The 12,043-nt window shown below is 42.2% G+C and overlaps 1 protein-coding gene across 2 annotated transcripts in view; it reads right to left on the reverse strand.

The window, feature by feature from the left end:
* Positions 1-162: 162 nt before the first annotated feature.
* The window catches only part of E2F7 (E2F transcription factor 7), a 40,569-nt gene continuing 28,688 nt past the window's right edge, over positions 163-12,043 (reverse strand). The window contains exons 8-13 of one of the 2 annotated variants that reach the window (XM_045463729.1): positions 11,529-11,714; positions 10,976-11,048; positions 7,919-8,420; positions 6,297-6,552; positions 4,414-4,835; positions 163-3,118 (exon numbers count right to left, since the gene is read on the reverse strand). In XM_045463729.1, coding sequence (XP_045319685.1) covers positions 2,948-3,118; positions 4,414-4,835; positions 6,297-6,552; positions 7,919-8,420; positions 10,976-11,048; positions 11,529-11,714 — 1,610 coding nt within the window. In that variant the 3' untranslated portion in view covers positions 163-2,947. The remainder of the gene's footprint in view (positions 3,119-4,413; positions 4,836-6,296; positions 6,553-7,918; positions 8,421-10,975; positions 11,049-11,528; positions 11,715-12,043) is intronic. The other variant, XM_045463730.1, reaches the window with a different exon arrangement.

Below are 12,043 nucleotides of genomic sequence, written 5' to 3' on the forward strand. Positions count from 1 at the left end.
TGTCTCTCTCTGTCTCAAAAATAAATAAACGTTAAAAAAAAAAATTAAAAAAAAAAGATCCGATTTGGGTTTTATGAGGGCTTGGTTAGCTGAGCTGTGACAATGAACAGTTTTGCTGAAATTGGTACACACAGCCCACGAGCAAATACAACCAACATCTCATTAAATGAATTAATTTTTATTGCTATTTTATCAAGTTTAATATTTTTCTAAAAGAAAAACAAATCAGTTTACATATAGGAAAGTTCCAAGCAGACAGCTATAGATAATATAGCCGTTAGAAAAAAGAGCAGAGCTAAATAGGATGAAAACAAAAGCAGTAAGCAGCAATAAAATTAATACCTACACAAAACTAGCAGTGCAATAAGATTAGCTGAAAGCAGCTTTACGTTGAAAAAAAAAAAAAGTTACTTAAATACAGAAATAGCACCTTACCAAAAAGAATTGAGCAATGTAAACTTGGTAGGTAGATTCAAGTATAAAAGTTCTCCCAACTCTTGTACCAGAATGAAAGGGTTTCACAAACCCTGGACAGTGTAGGGCACACACCTTCCCTCAGTGCCTACTCACAGCTGCGTGTCCTTAGCAGGGTCCCCAACAATTATTTCTTTTACTAAGTAATACAACGATAGACTCAAGATTGCCATTGCTTTTCCGCTTCTCCAAATATCCAAGTCTAGCTTAGCAGTCCATTTTCATCAGTTGCTCTGTAAGGAACATATGTTCTCCTGACAGACACAACTACCGCATCATTTTATTTTTTTATGTGTCACGAAGCCACATGAAAAAGTGTGTCCCGGATACAAAAGGGATTAGTTCTTAGTTTTCTATTGCTGAATATGGTCACAGAGTCTTAATATTCTCATCTAGGGGGTTGGTTGCTCCTTAACACCCCTCAAGAACCATGAACTCTCTGAGGTTTTTATGGTCATCATGTGAACAGAATAATAATTAAAAAAAAGGGATAGCAAAGAAGTTTAATAAGTGGCGAACATCCAAAAACAGTGAGGGGAAAATCAGGTTGGGATGTCTTCCAAATGTAGACCTCTCAAGTGAAAATACTTTTGTGGACGTTCTTAAGTATGGTATATTTAAAAATGCATGTACCCTGTGCAGATATAGATGCTTTGTGTCCTGAAAAGGGCATATTTTTATTTGTTTCAATAAAAGTATAAAACAAATATTAGCTCATATTAGCTCAGGGTAATCATTACCAGGAAATTGTGGATGATTAGAACCATAATTTTATCCATTTAATGCTAGCAAAGATTGTAAAAAAGAAAAAAAATGCCATGTTGTAAACTTTATAAGTTTAGTGTTGATAAAAATTTTATATAATAACAAATTTATTTAATCTGGCTATCTACCTCAAGTTTTCAAAAATCTCGTGGGGTAATAAGGCTAATATTATCCTGTAGTTAATATAAAGCTACTTTGCTCAGACTCCCAGAGTCTCTTAAATTAATATTTTTATTTCATAGAACATTTTATTGGGTCCAAAAATAATAAAATAGAACCCTACACCAAGATTCTAAATCTAAGACAGAAGCTTAAAAAAGAAAGGGAAAAAGGAAGGAAGGGAGGGAGGAAGCCACTTACTGGAAGAGACAAGAATGAGGTACATATCAAAAAATCTAGGAATAAAAGAGCTAGTTTGGCTACTTGATGAAATCCTAAAGCAATATGGTTTAACAAACGAGTATTGCATAATTGTTTCCAGAATAGTATTCATGTTAGCACAATGAAATCCCTGCACTCACCACTTGTATTTTTCAGAAAAACTCTGAAAAATAACTGGTTTGCATACTCTTGGCTGCTCAACATAATGTGTCCCTTTTCCCTCTTACCCTTCCAATAATAAAGAAAAAAAGCAAAAGAAAAAATAAAACGATCACCTATCTTCCTATATCAAGTTCCACATCATTAGCTCTTCAGAATTCTACCACAAGGTCCCATCCAGGTTCCAATTTTCCATATAATCACTTGCTAGCATCCTGATTTATTCAATAAACAGCGATTCTTTGAAGGCCTCCAAACCTGATACTCTACGGTTAACATTTAAATAAAACACCCACGGGGCACAGAGTGAAGGGAACTGCACATGGTAGGATTTTTACAAATGAACAGTAAACACCTCACGGTTCACACGGGTCAGCTCTCAGGCTGCTGGCGTCCCTCTTGGTTCTCGCGCCCAGACAGGGTTAGCACAGTTCAGTATAGCAAGGTGTGCCATTCACAGTTATTTTGGTCTTGACATTCTGTCATGCATATACATTTATCCACATTATTAGCAGGTTGTGAAGTAAGTGCAGGGCAAATCATAGGAAAAAAGTATAAACATTCAAGTCGTCATACCCTGAAAAAACATGTGTTTTGCTGTAGTTGTAAACTTTTTGCACTAAATCCCATTTCAGGAACAAAATAAATAATACCATAGGATTCACAACTGGAGTTGGCTTCCTGGTGAAGCCTAAGGAAGCAGTAGCTTTTTGAAACTGCAGAAAGGAAGTTTCTCTCACCACAGATCTATAGTCAGGGTGAGGGGAAATACATGCCCAGAACGCTCACCCTGGTTAAGTGCTAGACAGCTCCCCCTTCCCCCAGCAGAAAAACCACAAGGCTCCAGTAGCCTGTTCAGATCGACTTCCAGCAATAAGAGGATTCTTGAATCAAAACCACAGAAGTCAGTTGGTGCTTTCACTGTGACACCACACGCAGAGTCTGGACTCTAACTGGTATTGAATGCACAATTAGTAACAATTACTTTCCGGAAAACAGAGGATCCGTGATGACGGGCGGGTAACCAGAACCAGTGGGTGAAAGACAGAGGAAGGACGTGTGCCGAAGACCGGACGGCTTGCGTTCCGTTTTGCATCCAGCGTCAGGGCATCACCTGCGACAGGGAAGTTCAGGTGGTTTGATCCCGCCCGCCTGGTGAGGCGTCGGGTTAGTCAGCCCCGCTGCTGGGGATTTCGAGTCTCCTCTGTGCCGAGCTGGTGTTTCGTGACGGATTCCTCTCTCTTCTCCTAAGGACCGGGTCTCCTAGGCTGCCAGGCGTCTTGAAAAATGTCTCACGATGTGTGCGTCGGATGCTCTTGGGGGTCACTGGAACCGGTGACTGAAAGAGCAAATAAAAACAGCAGTGAGGTCCAAATTGTCCTCGATCCCTGAACTAAGCCAGCCCTGTCCTGGCCTGCGTCATTGTGATCTTCGTGTAAGCGTTCTCTCCTTTGCACTTTTCTGTCACACTCATCTGGGTTGACCTTCCCAGCACTTACAACTGAAATTAACTTTGTTATTTCGTGTGCAGAAAGGCAGCCTAGCAAACAGGTTAGAAGGGTGCCGCTGGCGCAACCAGCTGTGTGACCTTGGGCAAATTACTTAACCCATGTGTCCCTCAATGTTTTCATCCATACAACGGGGATGACAAAAGTGACGACTTCACAGAGCCGCACGAATTAAACAAGATCATATTTATCAAGCACCTTTTAGACCACACTGGGCAAATAGCAAGTATCTGCATCTGTCTCCCGCTTTTTATTTACTTGCTAATATGTATCCTCTTGTGTTAAATGTTGATCTCCTTAATGTTCCCTCAAAGGACAGGGGCCTTTATCCTGTTTACTGGCATATCTTTACTGCCTGGATCAGTGCCTGGCACATAAGTGGTGATCAGAAAGCATGTTATTACATTATAATCACCTTTAGAAACTGTTTATTTCAATGTCTAGCAACCTTGTCAGCCTCTGACAGACTTGTCTAAAATATTTTTGGCCACAGCATAACTCTTCCTCTGTGAGAGAAAAGTAACCACTCTGAACAATGCCTAAGGCATAAGAGGAAATCAACACATACTTACTGACTGATACAAATGGGAGTTTAGGGGGAAATAGGGTATTGATGAATTTATATCGATTATAATACATTATGTGTACATTTGTATACATTATATGTATCTCTTGTCTCCTAAACACTGCATTTTAAGAAATGACAGATGCTAAGAATCTTTGTGTTAGTATCTAGACTTCTGTTTCTCTCGATTATTTCTATAGCTGTACAACGAAAATTCAGGGTGGTCTCCTTTATTGATCTACTGAAATGAAAGCCTGGAGAAATCATCTGACTATTCAGCATTCCTCACAAATCCCCCCTGAACCATCACTCAAATAAGTCCCTCTAATTTTAAGGAACAGATTGACAACTAAAAAATATTTCTGTCTTTAAGGCATAGCATTTCCTGCCTTAATATCTCCATGCTTTATAAAATAAGCAGATAACTCTGGGTCTACAGTGGAAGCTAGGAAGACCCTGACCTAGGGCCTCCGTCCTACAGTCATGTGACTTAAAGCTAATTAAAGGCAGGCAGACCCCATCACAGAGTGATGACCTTCCTGGGCTCACTTTAGGACTCACCTGCTGTAATTTTACTACAGAGACTGGATGCCCCCCATACATGGGGGATTCAGGCTGGATGGTGTTGTGTGATCTTGACATCACAGGGCTCAGGTTGAGTGAGCCTGGACGCTGAAGCTGAGGGTCTGCGGAGGAGAGTGTTGATGATTTTGGATTAACCATGTTTGCAGGACCGATGAGAAGATGAGCCGTTGATCCAAGGCCAGGCAAGCCAAAATTCACAGGTCCCACATTTGGGATAGCACCAGGGGCAGAGGAAACTGGCCTGGGCATTGTGGGAGAATAGAGAACAGGAAAAGTGCCCAGCGTCGGGGATGGTAAGACCATGCAAGGAATGCTGAGTGGTGGCAGCTGACCTGAAGGTGGCCCCACAGGATGGGGGGTCTGACTGCCAGATAAGAGCACATTGAAACCATTTAATCCTGAAACAGAAGCAGAACAAGGTAAGTCAACATAACAGGAAGATACCATTCCAGCTCACATCCCGCACGGCGCTTCCAAATGAGAAAGAACCCACAAAGAATGGATTCTGCCTGACCAGCCAACCCCCTTCCCGTGTTCTCCCCAACCTGCACTGCGTCTCCTCAGCAATGGCCACGAATGAAATCCCACAACCATCTGGGTGACAATGTGGTAGATGCCCATGGCTACTGAGAAGGTCAGTTAATGTGAGTTCCACGTCGAGGAGGAAAATGAACTTGGATGGAAAAATTGTTATCTTTATTCTTACAAACTTCTAACAAATTTATATTTCCCTCAACTTGGATCCTAGGCAACAAATCTGACAGTATTAATAGCACCTTGACTTTGTCACTAGTAAAAATTATTTTTCGTTTTGGTACAATTGGCTTCCCCCTATAATCCTATGCATTTAATAATTTTAAGCATTTGTAAACATTGTGAGGAGGAATCCACAGGCTTTACCAAAGTGTCAGTGGGTCCTTGGCCTAGAAAAAGCTAATAATCCCTGTGCTGGGCTGTCATTTTCATTTGGCAGGAACCAAGTCTGTTTCTTGTTCATCAATGTATCTGCACCACTGAGTATCATGCTTATGTCAGACCCTCAAAAAATATTTGCTAGTGGAATAAAGAACATTTTCTAGGTAAGAGAACAATAAAAAAACACCTGCCTAACCTGTGAAGTGAATGGAAAGCTGAGGAAAATCAGTTAAAGTCTCTTTGCATTGAGAGCAGCTTTACGTACATGGTGCATATTTTAAAAATTAGGTATCTATTATATTTCAGCTTTATTTTGAAATATTCACAGCACTTGAGTCTTTCTGTCAGGTCCTATTATCGAAGTGCTTCGGATGTGTTATCTTATAAAATTTAGTTCAATTTTGAGAGCACCCCCATGGCATAGCAGCCATGGTTAGTGCTGCTTTACCGGTGAGGATGGCTGAATACTTCATGAAGACTGTAAGTGGCTTTGATGTCCAGCCCTCTGTCTCCAGACCTGGCCCTCGACCACAGTGAATACTCAGTACCTCCAGATATGCGAGACATCGGCAGGCTAGCTGCACACAGTGGCCATGAGGTTCATGTTGTTCAGTAAACTGAACCAATGCCAGATTCAGCTGAATTATAAAAACAGAATGATCTTCTGAATTGTGCTTTTTTAGCAAATGAAGTTCAACGCATTAACAAAAAACTCACTTGCCCTAATTATTTTCCTAGTATCCTTCTAGCTGGTGAAAACGAAGACAGCCTTTGCCTTCGGTTCACAGAGGGAGGAAACAAGCGGTTTAGAGTAAAATGGCTCAGAGGCTGTACATAGCATCACTAATGGGCTACTTCGGTCAGGCGACGTGGACGAAAATTTAAAAATCTAATTCATGATCTGACTACCCCAAGGGGCCCTAAGACAGGGTGACATCCCTTACCGGCTGGCGACTGTACATAAAGATACTGCAGCAAAGAGGGCTCTTTGGTGCTTTCATTTTCTTTTGAAGACTTTTCAACCTCTGCATCTCTTGAAGAATTTCCCCACTCGGAAGAAACGCAGCGGTTTGCTGAAGCCTTTCCCGAAGCCTGTTCTGCAGCAGAGAGTTGACTCTCCATGTGAATGTCTTCGAGGGGCGCAGATCCCCCGGGACCCAGGGTCTTGGGAGAAGCGATGTCTGTGGAATCTGAGGGTTTCTAAGCACAACCAAGCAGGAACCAGAAAGGCACGTAAAAATCCCAGTAGTACATTTCAAGAACAGCCTTCTCAAAATAGCTAAGACATAAGCAGAAAGGTCAGAGATCGCCATGTGCCACACTGCATCGTGTATGTGAGTTGTGTCGGTCACACTTCTAGGAATGGTCTGAAAATCAAGGACATGTCATGTGCTCCTGGAGGTTTAGGATTCTGAAGCACAGAAATGATGGAGTTTTAATAATGAAAAACTGGCCATGGTATTTACACTATGAAATAAATTTCTGAGCTGCTAACGCATCCAGAGTGTGGATGCATCTTTTAGTGGCCCAGTATGAACGGCAGGATGGGCCCAAAGCCAGTCTTGGTTACCTAAGACATACCCTGCTCAGTCTTCCCTGCTGTTATGCAACCCCAGGCTATATACACAATTAGAACAATTCACTCTGGCGAGAGAGAGGAATAAAAGAGAAGGGGTCGTAACTAAGGTACTGATCTCTATGAGTCTGGCTGACCCACCATGGACTGCTGTCATGACCGTGCTTCTGCTCTCACAGTGTTTTACTGGTCATATCTCATTAACCTTTGAGGGCTACTTTGTGAGAGATACGAACAGCTCACATTTTTGCTCCCTTCACTTTGTAGCTGGGGAAACGGGATCTCTGAACAGGGATGAGAACAGACACAGACACTAAAAGCCAAATAGCACCTGTATTCCTGACTCTGAGACTCTGGTGCCTCCTGGATTACGGTGGCTATTTCAGTGATCTCAACTTGTTTGAAAAAAACAAACAAAAAAAAAAAACCAAAAACAAACCCAGAAAGTATAGAAAAAGGGAGGAGATCTACAAACATGTTAACGGTGATTGCCTCTATGTGGTGGGATTATGGGTCTTTCTTTTCTATTTTTCATATATCGTTTAGCATTTTATGCAAAGCAGGAGCTTTATAGAAGTCACTTTTGTTTTTTAAAATTTTTTGAGTGAGTCTGTGTGCATGCATGCATGCGCTGGGGGGAGGAGCGAGGCAGAGAGAGGGAGAGAATTTAAGCAGGATCCATGTTCAGCACAGAGCCTGACGTGGGGCTTGATCCCACGAACCCTGAGATCACGACCTGAGCCAAAGTCAAGAGTTGGATGCTTAACTGACTGAGCCACCCAGGCGCCCCCCAAATCGCTTTTCTTATGGTACTACTTTATGGCAAGACTATGGGAGAGCCAGTCCCAGGCTTAGTTATACAAGTGATACACAAAATACCTTCCATTCCAGACTCAGTAGCTTATTAGTATCTGTGTGTCTTTACTGGGAAGAAATTCTGGGTTAACGGGATGTCACTAAACATGTCCCTCCCTCCCCAAACTCCCTTACCTTGGGCATGACAAGGGCTAGAGGGCTGTCATCATAGTCCCTGCTCTGTCTTTTAGTGGCTGGCTCCTCCTCTTGAGGCTTCCTCTCCTCACCCAGGCGCTTCTGAACTGAGGGTATGGGTGACTGCTCTGATGCCGTGACCTCCAAGCTTCCACCGTCCCTCTCCGACCCTGAGCCTGACCCTGGGGACGGTCCCTCCTGTACGTTCCCATACAGCATGAACAGTGAGGTGGAGGGCACGTACACCAAGGGCTGGCCAGTCAGCAGGGCTGGCTTTGGCGTTTCCCCATCTGAGGCAGCAGAAGACGGTGAGACACCCACTTGTGCATTCAGACCATTCTGCATGGAGAAGGACTGCAGGTCCGTTTGGGCCACAGAAAATACTTGGTGTGCTAAAGGATTAACACGATATTCTGAGTCAGCAGACAGGGTAGGGGAAGGAGCAACAGGGTCCAGGCTGCTTGACGGAGGCATCACTCTCTTACCGGCAAAGGCCTTTCCCCTGAAATGAAAAGAAACATAATGGGTCTCAACAAGTTATCGTGTTCCACCAGCTCCTGATTCTTTGCCTTCCTCCAGAGAGATGTACCAAAGCAGAAATGAGATAATGCTGCTCACGCTGCTACTGAAGCGTGCCCCTTGAGCACCTATTAGCTAATCCCAGAGGCAGGGGCCCATGTGACGTGGATAGACGGTTAGGGATTGGGAGGGCTGCCCTTGAGGGATCTCCGGTTAGAGCTCAGACTGGCTCCTCCCCTGCCTCTTCTACATCTAATAGTTATCAGTTAGCATAATATTATAATTGTTTTACATAATTATGATAATGATAGCTCTCTGCCACCAGTTTACGAGACTGAAGCTCAGAGGCTCATCAGCCTACTGAGGGTCACCCAGCTCTAATGTGATGAAGCTGGGCCTCACACTAGGCACTGTATGACATTCTGGGTAGATAGCAAAGACTGGACCAGAGTTTATTCATTTATTTATTATTTTTTATTTGTTTTCATTTATTTTTTTAAAGTTTGTTTATTTTGAGAGGGAAAGAGAGAGAGAGAGAGAGAGAGAGAGAAGGAGAGGGGCAGAGAGAATCCCAAGCAGGCTCTGCGCTGACAGAACAGAGCCCAATGCAGGGCTTGATGTCACAAACTGCGAGATGGTGACCTGAGCTGATATCAAGAGTCGGACGCCTGACTTTAGCCACCTAGGTGCCCCCGGATCAGAGTTTCATTTAAAGGATACATCTGGTTTGTTTCAAATCCACTGTGACATAAATGAACTGGGCAGTGAGGAAATAAAGTTACCTACTAAATTATTTTCTGCCATTCTTGTCCCGTTCTGTTCAGTATCACAATTTTTAGGCAGAACACATGAAAAATTAACCCCCACTTAACATATGAGATTATAAACAATGTCTGGGCGTTTTCTATGGAAAAATGTCTAAATATTAAAAAACATTTATATTTCTAGTGTATTTTTGGAAACAGGTGAAGAAAATCCTTTTAAGACTCCTCTAAGAACTAATCAGTAGGACCTATTTTGCCCAGTCTTGTTGTCTGTGTGCTGAAGTTAAAATGGAGGGCACCGGGCTGCAGAGGTGAGTGTATCTGTCCGACCACAGCCTGAGAGAGTGATCACTACACCTCGGCTGTGAGAAGCTCAACATGGCCATGCTGAGTCTATCACTCACCGTCCTCCCTCTGGTCATCCATCCTCAACCTGTCTACCTCCACCAACAACAGCACCACCGTCTGAGATCCAGCTGTTCTTCGTGACGTCTCTCTACTTCGGTGAGTCTTGCTCACTCACCGTCTTACACTGATTTCTGCTCTTCCGTCTGCAGCTGACACAGCTCAGATCTGCACCATGACACAGCAGAAAGGCTGCAGGTGCTGAATCCCACCTGCTTAATAAAAGCAGCCAGAGTGCTGTTCTCCATGGAGTCTACATAGTTCATTATCGTCTGTCTCATAAACCCAAACTCTTCCACCTGGCTTTCAAAGCTCTTTGCCAACCTGACCTATTCGCCTCCAACACCCCAAGTTCTTTTTACGAATGATGTTTCCCTTTACTATCCTATTTGGACAAATCATTACAGCTAAACTAATCGGCTTAATGTCCCGGTACTCCCTGACCCCCACATCATAATCTGTTTCTTCCCAAATTTGTCCTTAAAAACCACTCTTGTTCCCTCATTAGCACTTCCTCTGCTTCTTCTGATAATACGTGATTTTCTTCAAAATCAGACCCAAAATTTGAATCAAAGAGTCTGGGTTTGAATCCTGGCTCTGTCACTTATCAGCACTGTGACTTTGGGCAAGTTATTTAACCTCTTTGGGTTTCCATTTCCTTTCTGTAAAATGAAGAAAAAACAGTACCCACCTCAAACGTTTGTTATGATTAGATGAGTTAATATATATAAAACTTTTGGAACAAGATCTGGTGGTTCATAAACAAAGTTATCTATGGTAATGACAAAATGACAAAATGACTCCTGGAGCTCCAATCTTCAGTCCTCAGTGCCATGTTAGTAGTGGATTGTCTTTTCTCAGTGTATTTGTTTTTATTTTTTCCCATAAGCTTTCATTAGCATAGGGGATCCATTCTTCCTACTTTTGTGTCCTTGATACTATATCCAGAACAGTGTTAGCCACAAAGGGGAAACAGAAAATTCTTTTTTTTTTTAAGTATTTATTTATTTTTCAGAGAGAGAAAGAGAGACAGAGAGAGAGAGTGTGTGTGTGTGTGTGTGTGTGTGTGTGTGAGTAGAAGAGAGGCAGAGTGAGAGGGGACACAGGATCTGAAAGTGGGCTCTGTGCTGACAGCAGAGAACCTGCTATGGGGCTTGAACTCACAAACTGTGGGATCATGACCTGAGCCAAAGTCAGACGCACAACCAACTGAGCCACCCAGGCACCCCAGAAAATTCTTAATAAACAAATGGCTGACTTCTGAGGAAGACTGCTAAATTTACCTTTTGATGGGTTGCATTTCAATGTGTTCAAAGTTAACACCAGAAAATAGAAAAGAATACACTCAGAGTTTTTAAAAACTACTTACTGTGAACTGTCTTCTATTTTCTGTCGGTAAACAGCTGCCAGACTTCCAATTTCTAAGGAGTAGCCACCTGATCCTAAAAAGGAAAATAAAAGTCTAACAAAATATGGCAAGAGACTTACACACACCAATTATATATAGTAGGATTCATTATTCACAGCTCAGGGATTATAAGATTATCTCAAATCCGTTCTGGTTTTGATTCAAAGAAATTTCCAGAAGCTAGCTATTAGTGGGGAGTTCAGGTCTCATCAATAATTAGAAACAAAACAAAGAAAACAAGTGTTGCTTTGTAAACCTGATGAATGTCTGACATGCATCAAACAGACCCAGTTGGCAAACCAGTGGATCTTCATGGCTGACTACGATGAATTTCAGGCACGGAGCCATGTTCATTCCCTGTGAAGTCAGCAACTCTTTTGCCCTCAACCATCCTTTTACTTCAGGTAAGTGAAAAAAAGGGCATGGCCTAGAGTCAGCTCATTTTAAAATGCCTGGGTAGGGTGACTGTTACATGACAGCTGACGGAGTCCACGGAATAAGAAAAGGCATATACCTTGTTCTTCTCTATAAGGACTGCTGGGCTCTGAGTTCACTTTCCTCTGGATCCTCTCAGAAGCCTGAACTGTGTTAAAAGAACCATGTCGAGCCAGCCTCTGTTTTGCACAGACTTGAATCTGGCCATATGTTTCTCTTTTCAATTCTGGTAAGACAGATGCAGAAACATCCACTAGTTCTTCATCTAAATAAATGAGAGAATTGGTAGTGTTGTTATATAGCTATAATTCAGGATAATTTTAGCCTTTTTAGAATATAGCTTTGGGAGCCTGTAATTGTAATGGAGCTATCCTATAAATTAAAAACTAAGACAATCAAAGGAATTTTATGAGCCTTGTCTCAAACCCCAATTTCTTTAGATGTACTAATTTTTTTAAGAGTTAGTAAAAGACTATAAAGTGAAACCGAATTCATATATATTCTAAAATTATCCCAACTGCAACAAAAGTAGAGCAAAATGTTCTCCAACCCAAATTAGAATGGACCTGACATTTCAGATGCTTTCTTTGGGCA

This window comes from Leopardus geoffroyi, chromosome B4 (assembly GCF_018350155.1).
Source record: "Leopardus geoffroyi isolate Oge1 chromosome B4, O.geoffroyi_Oge1_pat1.0, whole genome shotgun sequence".
NCBI classification, from domain to species: Eukaryota; Metazoa; Chordata; class Mammalia; order Carnivora; family Felidae; genus Leopardus; species Leopardus geoffroyi.